At 25.5% G+C, this 19,189-nt stretch overlaps 4 protein-coding genes across 4 annotated transcripts; all 4 read right to left on the bottom strand.

The window, feature by feature from the left end:
* Positions 1–1,575: 1,575 nt before the first annotated feature.
* On the bottom strand, positions 1,576–2,004 carry LOAG_05849 (hypothetical protein; the record flags this gene model as incomplete). Its single annotated transcript, XM_003141386.2, has 1 exon — positions 1,576–2,004. One exon carries the CDS (start codon positions 2,002–2,004, stop codon positions 1,576–1,578), a length of 429 nt encoding a protein of 142 aa, XP_003141434.2.
* Positions 2,005–4,350: 2,346 nt separating this feature from the next.
* LOAG_05850 (fibronectin type III domain-containing protein) lies at positions 4,351–14,844 on the bottom strand (the record flags this gene model as incomplete). The annotated part of the gene is made up of 20 exons (XM_020446990.1): positions 4,351–4,617; positions 4,781–4,879; positions 5,138–5,263; positions 5,633–5,759; positions 6,040–6,218; positions 6,636–6,791; positions 6,983–7,112; positions 7,322–7,539; positions 7,849–8,028; positions 8,380–8,565; positions 8,959–9,189; positions 9,370–9,529; positions 10,231–10,415; positions 10,641–10,745; positions 11,043–11,160; positions 11,487–11,620; positions 12,481–12,736; positions 13,686–13,939; positions 14,155–14,411; positions 14,751–14,844. 20 exons carry the CDS (start codon positions 14,842–14,844, stop codon positions 4,351–4,353), a joined length of 3,462 nt encoding a protein of 1,153 aa, XP_020302734.1.
* A 2,735-nt stretch (positions 14,845–17,579) lies between these two features.
* LOAG_05851 (hypothetical protein) lies at positions 17,580–18,086 on the bottom strand (the record flags this gene model as incomplete). The annotated part of the gene is made up of 1 exon (XM_003141388.1): positions 17,580–18,086. One exon carries the CDS (start codon positions 18,084–18,086, stop codon positions 17,580–17,582), a length of 507 nt encoding a protein of 168 aa, XP_003141436.1.
* Positions 18,087–18,451: 365 nt separating this feature from the next.
* On the bottom strand, positions 18,452–18,652 carry LOAG_05852 (hypothetical protein; the record flags this gene model as incomplete). Its single annotated transcript, XM_003141389.1, has 1 exon — positions 18,452–18,652. The coding sequence occupies one exon, from the start codon at positions 18,650–18,652 to the stop codon at positions 18,452–18,454; it is 201 nt and encodes a 66-aa protein (XP_003141437.1).
* Between the last annotated feature and the right edge of the window lie 537 nt (positions 18,653–19,189).

A 19,189-nucleotide genomic window follows, 5' to 3' on the forward strand; every position in this document is an offset into this window, starting at 1 on the left:
ATTATTATTATTATTATTATTATTATTATTATTATTATTATTATTATTATTATTATTATATTATTATTATTATTATTATTATTATTATTATTATTATTATTATTATTATTATTATTATTATTATTATTATTATTATTATTATTATTATTATTATTATTATTATTATTATTACTATTAATTATTAATTGTTAGCGTTAATATTTCATTTCCAAAATTATTTGTCATAAAATTTGAAATCTTGATAACATGAAAGGAACAAAAAAAAGCTTGTTGAATTTGATTAACTATTTAGCGAATGCTTTTACATTCAACCAATGACAACTTTGATTTTTGTCACAATAAAGTAATACAATTACACATAGATTCTTTACTCATAGAATCATATATTCTTTAGAATCAATCACTTACAGATTCCTTCATAGAATATTTACTTCAAACTGCATTGGAATCTATTATTCACAGAATCCATTATTCGTAACCTTTCTTTACATTATCATTTTAATAAATCCAACTATTTGAATCCATAATGATAGCAAAAAAAAAAAAATGATTCATAGTAAAAATGAATGAAAAAATTTGGTAACTAAATGATGTTCTGTCACAAAATATTAGCAAACTGTGCCTTACCTTAAACTAAACTTACCTTGAACTGAGTTTGAGTTTAAGATAAGTTAGTTCGAGTAAGTTTTAGTAATATGTTTACTTAATGATTGTTTACAACAAACAACTGTCACCAATTCATTAATATTGTTGATAAAATTATGAAGGAAATTTTAAAACTTTACGTCATTTACGTCATTAATTTCTCATTTTCTATTTCTTTAATTTGCAGGATCAAGACGATCATGAATCAATTAATCGGAGGAATAGAAATGAGCTTAGGTAAACAAAAAATAAATAAATCCAGAAGTACTTAATTCGATGGGAAGCATATTATCGAGGCCTGACAACAAACAAGCCTAGTAGCACTGAATTTAATATTTGATGCAATATCAATGCCTAACAATAAGCAAACCTAAGGTTTAACAATAAATAGGCCTAGTGATACTCGATTTAATGTATGATACGGTATCAAATTTACCATAGCCAACTCTTTGTCAAAGTTTCTACCAGTAATAATGATGAAGTAAGGTTGTTGGGAATATTTAATTTTATCTCCTCAACAACAATGGTAAAATCTTTATTCGAAACATTTTTAATTATTAATTCCATTTAATTATATATTTTATTATTTATTTAGTCTCTTTTTAATTCATTATTCATAAATTACATTCAGTAAAATGTCATTTATAAATTTATTTTTCATCAATTTTTTCGTTTTTCTTCCAAATAGTGTTTGATATTTTTTTGTTTCCACATCATACCATCCTGAAAGCTTATTCCAATTTTTAAGGCAATTAATTAACAGTTTGGTTAATTAGGATTACATTTCATATCACAGATATCGATGATAAATGCAGAAAAATATTTAGAAAATGTGAATGGAAAATCGGAAACATCAAAGGATTTCAAATTTCAGACAAATTTTAATTTAGTTTTACCATAATCTTACTTGAGGGTTTTTGTTCATTTAATTTAACGTCGTCGTCTACGTACAAGCCATTCGATCGAAGGTATTTGACGACGTCGTCGTTGTCGAACAGACATAGAACGACGAAGACGTCGACGACGACGAGGACTCGATTGGCGGGTACGACGATACCAGTAAGGAGAGCGTGAGCGTCGTGAGTATGAACGGCGACTACGTGAGCGAGAAGAACGACGTGATCTACTTGGGGTTAATCTACGTCGGCTTGATCTACGAGGTCTTAATCGTCTTCTGCTATCTGCCATCCAATACATTCTATACAGCGTGGTTGACGGTGTACGATAACGGCGGCTACGTCGACGTGTTCGCGTGGGTGACCTTGAAATGTATCGCGTATAACGCCTTTTTGCGATACTACGCGATCGACTTCCACGGCTCCGTGACCGGAATCGTGAGCGTAAACCATGGCATGGCATCACTGATTCTTCCCGCTTGACCCTCTTTTACGGAAACTACTCGCTTGGATGATGCGATATGTTGGAACCTTGTTATGGTTCCCTCCAAAGTTAAAATAAAGGAATGGGTAAAGTTGAAACAATGGAAGGGATAAGGCTTGGGTAACGTCAAGGAAGATGAAGGGGTAAAACTTGGGTAAGATTAAGATAGGGAAGGGGATGAAACTTTAATGAAGTTGATACAGAGGGAAAGAAGATGATTGAGGAAATGGATGAAGGTGTGATGATAAAGGGATAGATGGATACGGTTAGGATGAATGAATGAGTATAAAATGTTATAATAATGCTTTATAAGTCTATTTATAGAAGATTTTCAAATATGCAAATTAAGTTCGATACAGCGCATATGATGGAATCATTAAAATGCAAATTTTTATATTTCAGTAAATCACAAAAATGGTAATTTTTTTTAAATGAACATTTTCCAATTTACAAAATATTTCTATCAAAGAGTCATTTATTAACAATTTTAGCATATTTGTTCCCATTTAAATAATGTAAATTTTCTCGACGAGAAAGTTATCTTAACTCGTTCTTTTTGCATTTTATTTAAGTATTAATGGAAATTTGTTATTCAATGTAAATTCCAATGTAAATTTTTATTTATTTTAGCGTAAATTTCCGTTTATCTTATAAATAATTTAAATTTTGTGGATAATTAAACTAAGTTAATTGCATCGATCACTATAACATTTAAATTTCGGGAAATAAATGTAATATATTAAAACGTCCCCTTGTTTGTTGACGTAATTTATTAATTTAATCTGGAATTCAGGTATAAAACTTTTTTATCTTTTCATCTCCTCGTGATTTTTCTCCTTAAATTTATCAATTTATTCAATCATTTTATTTATTCATTACAAGAGGCATGCAATATATATTTAAATAAATTTTAATTATTAATAAAACTTCTTTAAATGAAATAAAAACATTTAATTTTACAGGACAAATAGTAATTTTAGTAACAATGCATGATACTTAATTTTAACATATATACTGGGATATGTAATTTCAAACATATCTTTTCCAGTTTTAAACATTCCCAAGTTAAGCATTTAATTTTGATGGTTTAAAGCAAGAAAAAAAAAAGCTTAAATGATATGAATATTTTATTTACAAATGCAACAAAGCTATTTCAGACAGTGAAGTATGTAATTTTATATATTTTTGATTTCAAGTCCTTCAAATATAAAAACCAATTAATTACGAACAGATTAATTACGAATTGGAACGGTGAGGATTTGTTTTGCAATAGTCAGGTAAGAACTTTTAATCAAATCTATTAGCTTATTTGTCATCGATAATAGGCTTTAGTATGGTGGATTGGATTATTAAATATATCTTATCCAAGAAATAAATAATTTCGAATAGTATAATTCCAACTTTTTGAATTATTTTAAACAAAAACGGAATAATGGAACCGGTTTTCCGATATTATCACCCAAAGTATCTCTGATGAGTCATAAAAATGACACACCTTTAACCATAGATAATACAAACAATTAAAAGAAATAAAGTGGCAGTGCAGTATAAAGACAGTAAATAAGAAAGAGTGAATGAAAGAGAAAGTGGAAGGAATTATTAGCAACAAAAATGAATGGAATTCATTGCAACCAATTAATCGTAATTAATAATAGTATTTAAATTTTAAATGATTTTATATTTTTCATGCAAATTTTATTCCATAAAAATACATACAAAACTTTAAAACCTTTTAAAATTCAAAAGAATGAAAAAAAATTTTAAACGTAATTTACAGAGAAAGAAAAAATGAAAAGTTTGCATAATTACAAATAAAATTAAAATAAATTGTCATGGAGTAAAAAGGAAAAAAAATTAATTACCATTACAGTACTGCACATGCAATTGTTGAGCAAACAGTAATATTTAATTTATAAATTTAGAGAAAAATTCATTTTGAAATTTATTGTTATTATAGCAATGCTTACATCTTGTAAATGTTAAATTTTTGAATGATAAATAATTTTTTTTTAATTGGTACCATCTTCAGTTAAAGATCAAAGATTAATGGAAGATAACAATGATAACAACAATATTTGCAACATTGATAATATACATCAAAGGCTACTTTTTAAGTTATTTCTTCTTAAAATAGCACAAAAAAACGAATGAATACCCGTATTAGATTTGAGAAATAAAAAAAAAATACGAAATGAATTAATGGAAATGAATAAAGGTATAAGAGATATTAGCATGACTTCATTCAAAAACAACAAATAATTAATAATTTCATTTAAAGGAAGTAATCTGAAGTAAGAATAAACAAAGGAAGTTATCATTTCATTTTTAAGACATTTGATATGGATTATCATAAGTGGCTAGGAATTCAAGAGCAGCCTGATAACAAAAATGATATTGATCTTTATCCTGAACCATATTTTGACGTTCGGTTCGGAGTAATTTCACCGTTGTAAACACGTCAACTACATGTTCTAACTTCATTCGATCAATAATTATACTAAGTGCAATGAAAACTCCGGTACGTCCCGCACCTGTTGAGCAATGCACCGTAATTGGACCATCCACACCAAATTGTGTTTTTGTCCGATGTACCTAAAACTTTTCATTAGTATTCTTTCAATAACAATAATTATATTTATTGGACAAATAATTAAATGAACAAAGAAATATTTGCATGACAAATAACACGACAAATTGATTGCTAAGAAACTTTCATAAATAAGATTTGCAAAGTAAGAAAAAAAGAAGAACATACTTGATGAATGAAATCGATGAATAGCTCAGCAGATTTTGGTGGACAATGGTCAGGCCATTCAACGTATTGGAAATGTCTCAATGTTTTTGTTTGGCCAGACTAAAAATTTCGTCTTTCTAATTATAAAATAAATTGCTAAATAATTAATTAAGCTACCGAGTAATTAATATCGACGAAAAAAAATCAAATTAATGGAAATGTTAATGCAACAGCTCGTAGTATATATAATTCTAGCATTAGGAATAATTCAAAATTAGATTAAAATTATTTAAGTAATGAAATAGCAAAATTTGAATATATGATAATTTGAAGAGTGACATTTTAATAATTTAAACAAAAAAAAAAAAGTAGTCATACCTCTGTATCGGTGATACGAAATTCACGCAATACATACTGTGACATATTATATTCAGCAATCGGTTCCACTACCAAATATCCAAATTGTGCACCCAATTCAGCTGGCCAATACTCATAACATTTTTCCTGCAATAAGCAAAAAAAAAGAAATTATCAATTTATCATTATCATTAATTATTAATTAAAAGAAATTATCAATTTATCATTATCATTAATTATTATTACTATCATGATACTGCATTACGGTAAATGTCTTCATAATAAATTAATAATCTTTTAATTTGTAATTTTCATAAATATACAATAAATGAAGAGCAAAGAAGAGAAAGAGAAAGAGAGAGAGAGGGAGAAAGAGAAAAAAAGAAGAAACAAGATAATAGTTATTCTGAAAAAAAGTGAAAAAATTTTTATATTAGAAATTTTATATTAATTTTTATTTTCAAATTTTATATTCATAAATTAAATTGAAAAAAAAGAGTAAATGTATGAACTAACTCGACATGTTTCCATTGTACGAACAAGCATTACAATAATTGATGATTCATGCTCCCAAATCATTCGCCAAAAATCATTTACTGTATAAGGCATTGGACCTTGTGTTGCAATATAAGCGCTACGCTGCCTGAAAGTATTAATAAAAAAATTTAAATATTATAATAATTAGTAATTAAAAATATATTTTAAAAAAAATTAGAAAATTACAATAATCAATAATTGTGAGAGTTGCAAAAAAAAACAAAATATCTGATAATCATAATAATTAATCATTAAGGAAATATAACAAAAATGTCATAATACTGAAATAATTAAAAAATATTTGAATAATTATAATAATTAAAACATTTGAAATGTCATAATGATTAAATAGTTAGGAAAAAAAAGTAATTACAAAAGAAACAAACCTATAACCATCAATCCAAGAAGCATTGATATAATCAGAGCCTTCTTCACCCGGAATTGAACGTAGAATAACACGTGATGAATCATACGGTACCATATTAATTAAACGATTTTTTGGTCGATTAATTGATAAATTTGCAATACTACATCGGGAATTTGACATTTTCATTGTTGCCAAATGCTACAAAATGATGTAGGAATTTTCATTATTAAGTTTTGAAATTAATGCATAAATTATTTTAATATTAGAAAAACTAATCATTGGATATTGTTACAATGTTTAACAAAACAAAAGTGAAAGTAAATAAATGCTAAAATTTCTATTTTTAAATTTCAAATTTAATAAAAAAATCAATGAAAATTACATTTATTTGTTAAAAATTAACAATTGAGAATGTTAAAAAGCAATTCAGCAAAGTATTGTTTTTTTGGATTTTCCTTTTTTTTTAAAAAAAGAATTATAATAAATTTTAAATTTCGAAAAAGTATTTTAGAGATAATTACTATGATCATTAATAATGATAAGATGATAACATAATAGAAGTTAAAATTAAGCCTAATGTATCGAGGAAAAACCAATGTAAATGAGAAAATATACCCTAAATTCAAGTTCCATAGCTGAAACCTGATCAATCGGTTGAATTTGTAATAAAGCTTGTACATGGGTGTATAATTTGCTAGCAGGCACTTCTGTTGAACCGGATTGTACCGCATCCAGTACTGCATCATGGATAAAAATGTATTGGTCATCGGTCTAAAAATTTTCCATAATTCAAAAATATATATTTAAGAAATAGAATATGAAATATGTATATATATATATAATGGAAACAATGAGTTTTTAATACATATATTACAGTTTAAATTCAATTACAAACATTCATCGAATTATATTTCCCTTTGCGAAATTTTTTTCGTAATATTTTTTTGAAATTTAAGATTTACCTGAACCATATAAGATCGTTGTGATCGTAATGCTGTAACACAACCATAAATATCCACAGTATTTTCATATCGTAATCGCTCCAACATACAATCAATTACGATAAAGGCACCTGTTCGGCCAATTCCAGCACTGCAAAAGTTGCACGTACATACACACTCAGATATTTTCAATAATTTAGGAATGTTAAAAATAATGAATGGATTTGATTAGATTTTGATAAAATTCGAAAAATTGATAGAAAAAAATGAGAATTTCATTTTAAAATTTTTTTCTTTTTTAGGAAATGAATTATTCAAACTTTCTCCACTTATCATTTATCAAAAAGGATAGCTTCTAACCTGCAATGTGATATGATTGGACCAGCATCCGGACGATTTAATGTTTTCACTCTCTTCAAAAACATCAAGAAAGGTGTGGGATGATCAGGAACACCATGATCCGGCCATGCAGTATACTGTAAATGTCGTATTTCCCGTACTTTACCACCACTTCGATATTGTAAGCGAAATGTCCGAATTGTATAGTGTGCCAGCTCTAGCGTATCCAATAATGTCACCTAAAATATTTCATAACCTTCCTAAATCAATCAAAAATTTCGTTTTTTAATCCAATCCATTAATACATCTCAAAAAAAAAAAATTAATATTAGTATTTAAAAGCATAGAACATTGAATTACATCCTATACCAGAACATATCGATGCCATTCTTTAAGCAAATTATCAATTTAAGCAAAATCTAATTCACATCACAAATCACATCAATAAATGTTCACAATATAAAATATTTGAATTACCTTACCAAAGTACAATATAAATATAACTTAATTTTAAAATTTACAAAAAGTTAATATTAAATTATCATTACCTGAATATGACCATAATAAGATGATCCTCTAGCAGGCCAATATTGGTTACATTTTAATCGTGATCGTTCCTCTAATTTTGTCAACATTACTATTGTTACCGTATTTTCTTCCCAAACCATTCGCCAAAAATCCGCAAATGTTTCCGGTAATGGTCCTTGTGTTGCAATGTATGCTTTTGGCTAAACATGAAAATATTTGTAATAAATAAATAAGTGCATATAAATGTTTGAAATGTAATTTTGAATTGAAATCAGTAAAAGTTTCAAAAATTTTTTTAAAGTAAAAGAAATCAAAATATTACTTACTTTAAATATACCAAGAAAAAAATAAAATAAAAGAGAAAAAATAAAATAAAAGAAAAAAATAAAAGATAAAATAAAAGAGATAAAATAAAAAATAAAATGAAAGAAATCAAAATTACTTTAAAATAAATAAAAGAAAATAAGCAACAATTAAACAATTAATGCGCTAATTAGTAAATATGAAAAAAGTAAGTAAATAAAAAAGTAAGTAAATAGTAAATAGTATACCTTTTCATAACCATCAATATAATTCGCATTAATGTAATCACTACCCTCAATATCATCAATGATACTAAGGATAACACGTGAATGATCATATGCAACCACATTTGCATATCGATTTTTCATTTTATTTATTGGTAGACTCGAATTTTCCCAAGTAAAATGTTGACCAGTTTCAATACTTTCATATTCCTATAATAATTGTAGTGATAATTTTAATGTAAAATTTTTTATGCTATTACTAATTATTATTTAATTAGTTAATTAAATGTCACGATCTTTTTTCTCAAAAATAAAACGAACAATAAATAATATTATAAGAAAAGAAAAGGGAACAAAAACAGAAATGTAAATTTATCTTTCGAAAAAAAAGGAAAGATAAAAATTGCATTAAATTTGTTTAAAAATGATTTTTAAAAATTTTTAAAAGTGTTATACAATATATGTAATTTTAAGCGAATCAAATTAATAATTCAATACAAAATTACAAAATTAAAAAATGTTCGAAATTTGCAAAATTTATAATTTAAAGAAAAAAGGAAAAATTGATGAATAACATAATGAATCACAAATTATTTCAATAACCTGTGAGAATAAGGCATTATTATTCATTTTCAACTTATCAATATGCGCAGCAAGTTCAGAGATAGGAATTGGTAGATGAGTAAGAGAATGACCACCAACAGCGCCACCACTTGAAGGTAGTATTGACATTGGTACAGGTAAAGGATTGTATGTTCCGCTACTCATATGACTTTGATGTAATGGATACATATCCATTGCAGTATCCATCGTACAACCACCATTTCCATTCATCTGAAAAATTTAAATTTCAAATTTTTGAAAAAAAAATCAAAAGAAAAAACAAAAGCGTTTTGAAATCACTCCAATTTTTGTCAGCAATTATTTTCTCGAAGAGATGGGAGGAAAATCAAATTGATTTCATTCGTAAAAATGAATCAGGAAAAAAATTGGATTAAGTCCGGTATAACATACCTGATCATAAGGATTAACTATATGACGACCATAAACATCACCGGAAACAAGCAATTTTGATGTTTCGCTTGGAATTGTATTACTAGTTAAGGCAATCTTTGAAATGGAACCATGGTGAGAAGTTTTATGTCGATTATTTCGACGATTACAACGAAGCCACCTATAAAGAAGAAGAAAAAAAAAGATTGGAATAGCTTCATCATTTGGAATTTTAAAAAAGAATTTAATTATTAAATTATATTTTATCATACTTTGCTGTTTTTTCTTTATAAAAAATGCACGAAAATTACTTAGTAATTTACATTTATCTGAAATAAAATTAGTAAATTTAAAAAATTTTGAAACAGTAAGAAATTTTGAAAAATTTGCACATTTTATATAACAATATATTGCATAATAGCAAAAATGATTGTAAAATTTTTGAAAAAAGTACTACGGTAATTGCAAACTTGACATCAGACTAATTTAATATGCATAAATTTGGTTCAATTTAACATTTTCGAAACTTTTGCAAACATAAGCATAAAGTCCACAGATAGAGCACATCATTAAATTTCCAATTTTATCGCTTAAAAACTGTGGCAAGAATTCAAAAAAAAAGAAGAAACCATGTGCTAATGAAATTTCAATTTGAAAATCTCACGGAAATTTTGTTATTAATTAAATATATTACATATTATTTAATGAAAAATATGCAATATATTTAATTATATTGAAAAAAATTTAAAAAATTGAAGAAAAGTTGTATTAAAAATTAAAAATTTAAATCCAAAAAATGTCATTTCAAAAATGAATTGCAATTTTGGGAAGAAACTTTTTTCAAAAATTTTAAATTATTACTTTTTGTTTTAAAAAACATACCAAATGATAAGCATTCCAAGGATAATTGCAATAATTAAAATTGCAATAATTGGCGCAATTAGCCATAAATTAGATGTTTTAGCATCACGAATATGTGCAGCAGCTTTGGTGGAAAATGGTTCACTAAGCATTGAATCCGAATAACGTTTCGCTAATGGTTCTTGAATTGGAGCACGAAATTCAAACTAAAAATTTGAAATTTTTTCAAAACAGAAAAAATTACAAGTAAAAGTTATTAATGAATAAATTAATTTTTTTCCAACTAATAATTAATATGAATGAAATAAAAGAATAAGGAAACAATGCCATCAAGAAGTACAGTCTGTTAAAATATTTAGAAACTTTCGTTAAAAAAAAAACTTTTTTTTCTTGAGAACTTTTATTAAATTTTCTGTTATAAACAAATTTACCGGATAATCCGAATTTCTGGATATATCATCACGGGCAAATGCTCGCATCATTAAACGATACTTAGTGTTACTATTTAAGGGCCAATTGTCATAACCATCATACATCTATAAAATGATTTCAAAAAATTAATAATAACTGATTTCTTTTGTTTTTTTTTTTGTTAAAAACGAAAAAAATAATTTCCTTTTCGCCTTTTTTTCAAAAAAGTTTTTTAAATACTAATTCTATATAGTTGTAATTGATATGGGAAAAAAATAAAATTTTAATTAAAAACGAGAAAAGAATTTAAGTTTTATTATTTTCTCAGTGATACACTTAATGATATATTCCTTTTGAAAAGGAAAAAAAAATCAAAGTATAATTAATTTTAAGTTTATTTAATAAAAATGAAAGAAATTTACCCGTCCATCACCAAGTGCAAATAATTGATCACTTCGTTGTATTTGTTGCATTTCATGTACCGGTATACCTGCTGCTATATATGCACCTCGAAGAGTAAAAGGTTCATGCAAATAGCGCCTACAGATTATCAACAAATTATTATTGCGCCATAAAAAAAAAAGAAAAAAATTATGAGTAAAAAAGAAATTGGGTCGCCGTATAAGTAATTGGAAATGTTCGGATAATTTGAGTCTTCTGATAAATCTCAATTATTCCGTTTTAAAATTCAATTTGAAAATTCAAAAAGAAAAAAAAATTGGCTAAAAAAGTAATTCATGTTTGATTATTATAATAAATAAAATATCTCTCGCAATATTTTTCACTTTTTTTTTTCATGTTGAATTGTTTTTTTTATTTTTTTTTCAAAAAAAAAAGTTATTTGAAATCAAAAATTAAAAATAAACCCTTTGTAGTCTTGTTCTCTGTTTACTTTGCGAACTTTCTTAGAAGTTTTCCCGTAATAATTTTTGTTTTGATTTGGTCGCATCATTGTCGTACTTCTTTGGAGTGATGTTGAATCCAAATTTAATACATCATCCTGAAAATGTTAAGAAAAAAATTAGATTCTTTATTTATTAGTTTTTTAAGATTTAAAGGATTCATTTTTACGAAATACATTCCATAATTCATAAATCTTATTTTACACATTTTATTAATTTAACCATTTTTAAAGAAACGAAAGTTTGAAATTTTTAAATGATAATGAAAGTAGATGTTAAGGGTAGCTTATTAATGATAATTGAATGATATAAAATTGAATAATTATATTAATTATAATGATGAGGAATTAATAAACAGATGATATTAAAGTGAATAATAATCGTGCCATATAATAATGATAAAGTAAACATAAATTTATATTCCCATTTTGATATTTCAATTATCCTAATAATATTAAAACAGATAACATAATAAAATCAGTGAAATAAAATTTGCATAAGTGAAAAAAAAAGAAAAATATAAAACAAAACAAATTAATATGATAAAAAAAGGAATTTAATTGTACCTTACGTTATCAATCCATTTGATACTTTTTTTTTATTTTTAATTTTGAAAGATTAAAATGAATAAAACGTAAAAACGTGAGAATTACTAAAATAAGAAAATAAAAAACATAAATATTTATACTAAACTTGCTATAAAATCAAACAAAATATGCCAAAAATTGTTAAACGAAATACAATTCCCTAATGAATTATTTGTGGGTAAATCAATAAAAATAAAAATTATTAAATATAAACAAATTCCTTTTTTAAGATAAAAAAGTTTTATTCTAAAAAAAAAAAAAAGTGGAATAAAAAATAAAAGGAAAAAAGAAATGGAATATTGATTATTTGAATAAAATTTCCCAGTAAAACAATAAATCAATAGAAGAAAAAGGAATGGAATATTGATTACTTGAGTAAAATTTCCCGGTAAAACAATAAGCCAATAATGACTGATTGGTCCATATTCTTCACTAGCACATTTCAATCGAATAAGAGCGGTGTTTGCTGAATTTGAAGTAATAAATTCGGGTACATCAACAAATGGTGGTCCCGTGGGATCTGTTCGAACAATTACTTCTCGTGGCCAATATTCCCTACCACCGGGTGGCAATTCACGTACGCCAACATGAAATGTATATTCCATATAGGGTCGTAATGTTGTCCATCTGAAAATTTTTTAAATTTTAAATTAATAAATTTTGCAAAATTATCGATCAAAAAAAGGGAAAGGGTTGAAATAAGCTGAATGTTACCATAATATGAGTCCAATTTTTCCTTTTTTTTTTAAACCATTGGATGTCATAAAGGTATAAATGTTTACGTACTTTACGTTATAACAAAAAAACACACACACACATTTCAATCTATTCTCTTTTGTTTTTTTTTTGAATGTTTAAAATTAAAATAAATTAAGAATGATTTTATTAAACTTAATTAAAATGTTAATTACTAATTAAACTATCATTTTCATTACTTACAAAAAGACACAGCTCAATAGAATTAGCTCATTTTAGGAAAACTAATTTTTTTTTTTTTCGGAAAAGATTTAATCAATAAATGTTATCCTTTTGTAAGTAATGAAAACGATTGTTCAATGAATTGTCCTTTTAAGATAATACTTCTAATAAGAATTAAATTTATAAACTCTTTTGAAAAACGGGAAAAGAAATGAAATATAAATGTCGTTTTTTTCGCTTTTAATTTTTGCTTTTTGTCCATTCAAATTTTGCATTTAAAATTTCATTGATTTTTTTTTTTCATTCTTCCATGGAATAAAGATTTTAAAAATCATTCAAACAACTATATGTTATAGTTTTTTTTTCTAAATGAATTGCATTCTTTGCATTTTTTTTTCCACAGCATTCCTTTATCTTATTTCAAAATTTAATTCCAAATTCTATTCATATTAAAATTAATTTTCACTATTTTCATTACTTTTAAATTTCGAACTCTTAATGTTTTTCTAACTACTTTGATGGTTTAATTTGCATTATTTCAACTTTGACTTAATTCAATTCGAATTCTAGTTAAAATTTAATATTAGCTTGTTTAATTTTAATACAATTTTTTCAACACTAAAAATTTTAATTGTTCTAATTGGAATTGATTACTTACAAATATTCTCGTTGATGACCATCAAGATCTTGACGAAATCCCGGTGAAATCATTCCTTTTAATTGCAAATTTTGATCCAAATAATCTTTTCGACCTGTTTGATTGACATAAAAACCAACAGGTTGTGGACCGGTATATTCCCAACGAAGCATCACCGAATTACTCGTTTTCCAGGCTATTAATAAATTTGATACCATATGTGTTGCTTGCAAACGATCGATCGTTGTTGGTGGATCCGAACAGGTTCCTTGTCTCTGTAAATTATTCAAAATTTTGAAAAGTTAAAAAAAAAAAGTTGCAAACGGTTTTTTTTTCTTTTACTTTTTAAGGATATATTGAAAAGTAAGTAAGATCTTTTAATTAATCAATGATGTCAATTAAACTTGAAAAGTTAGTTTCTGAATATCTTTGCGATATGATTTCCGGATCCGGAAATTCCAATGGATAAAAAAATTCTGTTGTAACTAACATTTTGCCGAATAGCCAAAACACAAAAAGCATATGGTTTATGTGCTGTAAGCTGTGAGATATGCAAATGTCTAGCAGATGGATTCATAATCGTAATTGTTTTCCAGCGTTCGTTATCTCGTTGTCCGGATACCGGTTCATGTATATACCGTATCACAAAGCCGTCTACATTCCTACCATTATCCAAATCCCACTGTACTACAGCTGATGTATTTGAGGTTGCTTGAACTCGAACATTTGATGGTGGATAGATGGTAGCTAAAGTTTTATTTAATGTTTAAGTAAAATAGAGGATAAATTTTAATCAAAATTTTTGTCGTAAAATTTAAAATTGTCTAAATTTTCGAAAATTTCAAATATTTCAAAAAGCATAAAATAACTTTTAAAATCTTTTTTTTCCATACACTTAAATGTTGAAATTTGTCATAAAAGCATAAATTATTGAGCAAAAATAAAATCAAATCAAAAAATATTTCTTTTTTTTTAAAATGTTTGTCGAATTGATAGGAAAGTTCGGAAGATTTTAGTAAAATCTTTTTTCAAATCATATTCTTTATGAACGATCAGCAATTAATGATTAATTAACAATTAATTTACCATTATTACTCTTGTGATAACCTAGAAATTGTCGTATTACTGCTGCGAAAATATTTTGCTGTTGGACTGCTTTTAAACTTCTTCTGTATTTCATCAGGATTATCCAATAATTCCGGAGGACGAAAAAGGTCCTTTACTACTCCTTTTTCAACATGAATAAAATAAATTTAAACAACACCACACATATTCATAGGTACACAGACAGACAGACAGACACATACACACACACACACACACACGTACGTACACACATATACACACACGCGCATACACACATACACGCATACATGATATATTGTGATAGAATTAATCAGACTAATGGATCAAAATGGAAATGGAAAAAGTGAATTAGGATTTTCCCTGGCCTGAAGAGAATTCAATTTAGCAAATTGAATTTTAAAGCCACAAATGGAAAGCTAAAAAAAAAAAGTAATAACTTGATGGAAAAATTAGTTGAAAAAGTTTTTTTTTTTTGCTTTCTTATCAATAAAATATAAATATTTGAAACATTTAAATATTTCAAATATTGTAGTAATATTTCGAAATATTAAAACTTGAATAGTTTCATATATTTGTTAGGGAAAAATGTGAAAATTATTTCAAAAAGTAGAATTAGCAACAATTGTTTTTGCATATTTAGGAATTTTTCTTATTCCCTTTTTTCAAGTTAACAAATATCATTCACTCATATTTTCTAGAAACTTCTTTCTTTAATAAATTAAATATTAAATTACATTCTTAATGCGATCGTTTTATTGAAATATGAAAATAATTATTTCTCATAAAAGAAATGACATCAAAATGAGATAATATTAATATGTAAAATAATCATTAAATTTAAGTTATCATAAATGATAATCGTTAAAATGATTGGAAAATTATTCTAGCTCATATTTCATTACCCAGGAATAGTAGCAATAATACCAGAAGTGGTAACGATGGTAATAATAATAATAATAATAATAATAATAATAATAATAATAATAATAATAATAATAATAATAATAATAATAATAATGATAATAACAGTAATAATAATGTTAGTATTAATAATCATAGCAAAAATAATAACGCCAACTTTGACACTTCTTGGTATAATACTTATATCGCCTATCTTTTAAATTGTTGCAATAGCATTTAAAATGTAAATAAATGGAGAAAAAGTTTATTTCAGGCTAAATATGGTTGGAAAACTGAATTAGCATTAAACGAAAAAATGGAACTTGGGGGAAGAAAAAAACAAGGAGAAAATTGTCAATGCATCATGTTATACCGGAAATCCTTCTACCGGTTTTTTTTCTTTTTCCATTTATTTTCCGCTCTTTGTAAGTTTAACAACAATTTGATCGTTATTTCCGCCTTCTTTTCCGTTTCCGTAATTTTCATCTCTTTTACATAAATAAATATTTTACATTTGTTCTTTTTCAAAGTTTGAATATAATTTCATCCCATTCTCTACTACTTTTCTACTTCTTTTCCATTTTTTCCTCTCTTTTTTTTTCAATTTTTCTTTTTTTTTCAATTATTTTTTTTTCATTTTTCTTTCCTTTCGGCTATAATTTTATGCATTAACATGAAATTTTATTGGAATATTTCGAAGTGAACAATTTGAGCAATTCAAAATTTACCTCTTCAATTGGTACATTCAAATATCGTTCTGTCACTCTTTCCCTTTAAAATGTCATCAATCATTTCAACTTTAATCCATTTCTCAATTATATACACCTCCAATTTTTGAAACTGTTATTTTAACAGTAAAATATATAAATGAGGGAGAGGAGAGACAGAGATGGAGAAAGAGAGAGAGAAAGAGAGAGAAAGGGAGGGAGGGAAAAGAAAAAGGCAGGAAGGAAAAGAAAAGGTATTAATTTTCGAAATGAAATGCAAAACATTTTTCATATTATTATATATGAAAATGAAATAAATCCATCCATATATATTTACATATACATACATGTTTGCATAATTTCCAAGTTTTAATTCTTTTTTTTAAAATTATAATTTCAGATATATCAACTGAAATTGTATTCATTTCAAATTTCAATTTCATATACTAAAACATAACGATTATGTGTGTTTTGTATTTTCATTCGAAAAAAAAAAAGAAGTTATACTATCTATTATGGTTGATAGAGAAAAAAAAAAGTAAGGTGAAATATGTGGAATTTAAATAATTACGCTTAAATTTCCGTTCTTTTAATTTGCTAAGATTTTGACGATAAAATTAATAAAGCGAAATAATTTGGTAAAGAAATAAATCAAAAATAAAAGAAATAATTCTTCTAAAGAATTTTTTTTTCTTTGTAAGAAATTGAAAGAGAAAAGGAGCGATAAAAGAGTTAATTCTTAAAATATATCTATAAATAAATGTTTGCAAATTAATTTTTGAATATTGGGAAGCTAAATTTCGAGAAACGATTCACTTTGCATCTTTATTTTTAAATTATGAATGATTGATTGAAATAATTGCAATTGTTAAAAAGTTGATTTAAAAAAAAAAAAAAAAGCTATAAAAGAGATATTGTGCTGTATACATATTTGACTAAAAAAGGTCAATCTAATCATCAAATATAATATAGCTGATTTAAAAATATATGATATGGCTAATTTGGCTAATTTAAAAAAAAAAAAAACATGAAAATAAAAACTTTCACCAATTAATCACAAAGATATCCGATTAATTAACAATTAGTGTAATTTTAATCGCAGTACCTTACTTAATGAATAGTTAATAGTTAATGATTATATCAAATGAAACTAAAAGCATGCAAAATAATAATAATAATAATAATAAATATATTGAATATTACTATTTGAAGAATTAAAGAGTTAATTAATGAAATGAAAAGGTAACGAAAGGTAAGAAAATTGCTTACCATTATCAGAATTACAATTAATTGCTGTTGTTGTTGTTGTTGTATTCCAATGAATACCACTATATCGCGTACAATTTATTGTAGTATATTTAACATTAACCGAAGGAATTTCAGTAATTTCAACAATTCTTACTGTACTTGTAGTTGTAGTAATTGTAATATCATTAGTATTAGTATTAGTATTATTATTGTTATTATTATTAGTATTGGTATTTTTATTGATAAAAATGGATGAATAGTTAATTGTTGTACTAGATAAGGATGTATCATTTTTGCTTGTATTATCAATTGATGGTAAAATTGCATAAGTACGATAAAGTGCTGGAATATCCAGGGGACCTGGAATAATTGCATGAATAATAGCATCAAAATAATCAGCATTTGATACACTCATATTTTCTTCCTCTTCATCATCATTAATTTTCTTTTCGCGTGCCGAATAGTTGGAATTTTTTTGCATAAATGCTATCGATTTCGTTTTCAATGTATCCGATCGGTCCAAATGGACTAAAATATCAAAAATTTCCCATATTTTCAATGTGTTTTTCTTTTTTTAAAAAAAAAAAAGAAGAAATCGATAAAATGAGAAAATTTTTTTTGCATGACTTTTACACTTATTTAATTAAAAAATTAAAAATTCGTAAAAAAAAGGCTTTTATTGAATTTATTTAAAAAATTTTTTTCATTTCTTCCTTTTTCCTTTCCATTTCAAATAAGAATCAAATTTCTGATGCAAAAAAAAAAGAAAAAAAAACAAAACAAAACAAGAAAATAAACAAAATTTACGGAAGGAATAACTTGATCAACGATGATTATTAGCCAAATTTACATGCCTGCAGCTGCAGCTGCAGCAGAAGCAGCTGCTGCTGCTGCAGCTGATGATGATGATGATTCTTTTAGCAAACGTTGCACACGTAATTTACGGATACGTTCTTGTTTCAAACGTCCGGCAGCGTTTGTGCGCATTCGTATCTGTCGCCGTTGACGTTGCTTACTTCCAACTAATATCCATTGTTGTGAAGCCATTATTTCAACTAAGCTAATGGATTTTTGTTTTTAACTAATTTCTTTTAACAAATATAACACGCCATGTAAAAAGAGAGGAAGAGAAAAAAAGAGGAGGAGGAAAATTATATCAATCAAATGAAATATTCAAAAAATTTATCAATTTACCATCTTTTTATGAAGGAAAAAAAGAAAAGAAAGAGAAGAAAGGAATTATTTTTATATTTGAATGAAAAGCTTTTTCTTTTTTTTTTTTTGGAAAAGAGAAATTGGGAAAAAAGAAATATTTGTTAAATTTTACTAAAAATTATGAATGATAAAAGAGGAAAAGAAAATGGAATAATGTATTAGTAAGCTATCATAAAATGTCAAAAAAAAAGAGACGGATGACAAAGATGACAAATAATAATATAAGCTTATTGTGTATGCATAATTAAACATATAAATGATGAATAATTTTTTTTCTTTAAAATTTGAAAAATGATATGACACATTATTCAAAATTTAGCTATGAAGAAGAAAAAAACTTCCGCAAACTTTAAATTTTACTTCATCTTT

The sequence above is a fragment of the Loa loa genome (genome assembly GCF_000183805.2).
Source record: "Loa loa unplaced genomic scaffold supercont3.210, whole genome shotgun sequence".
In the NCBI taxonomy this organism is placed as follows: Eukaryota; Metazoa; Nematoda; class Chromadorea; order Rhabditida; family Onchocercidae; genus Loa; species Loa loa.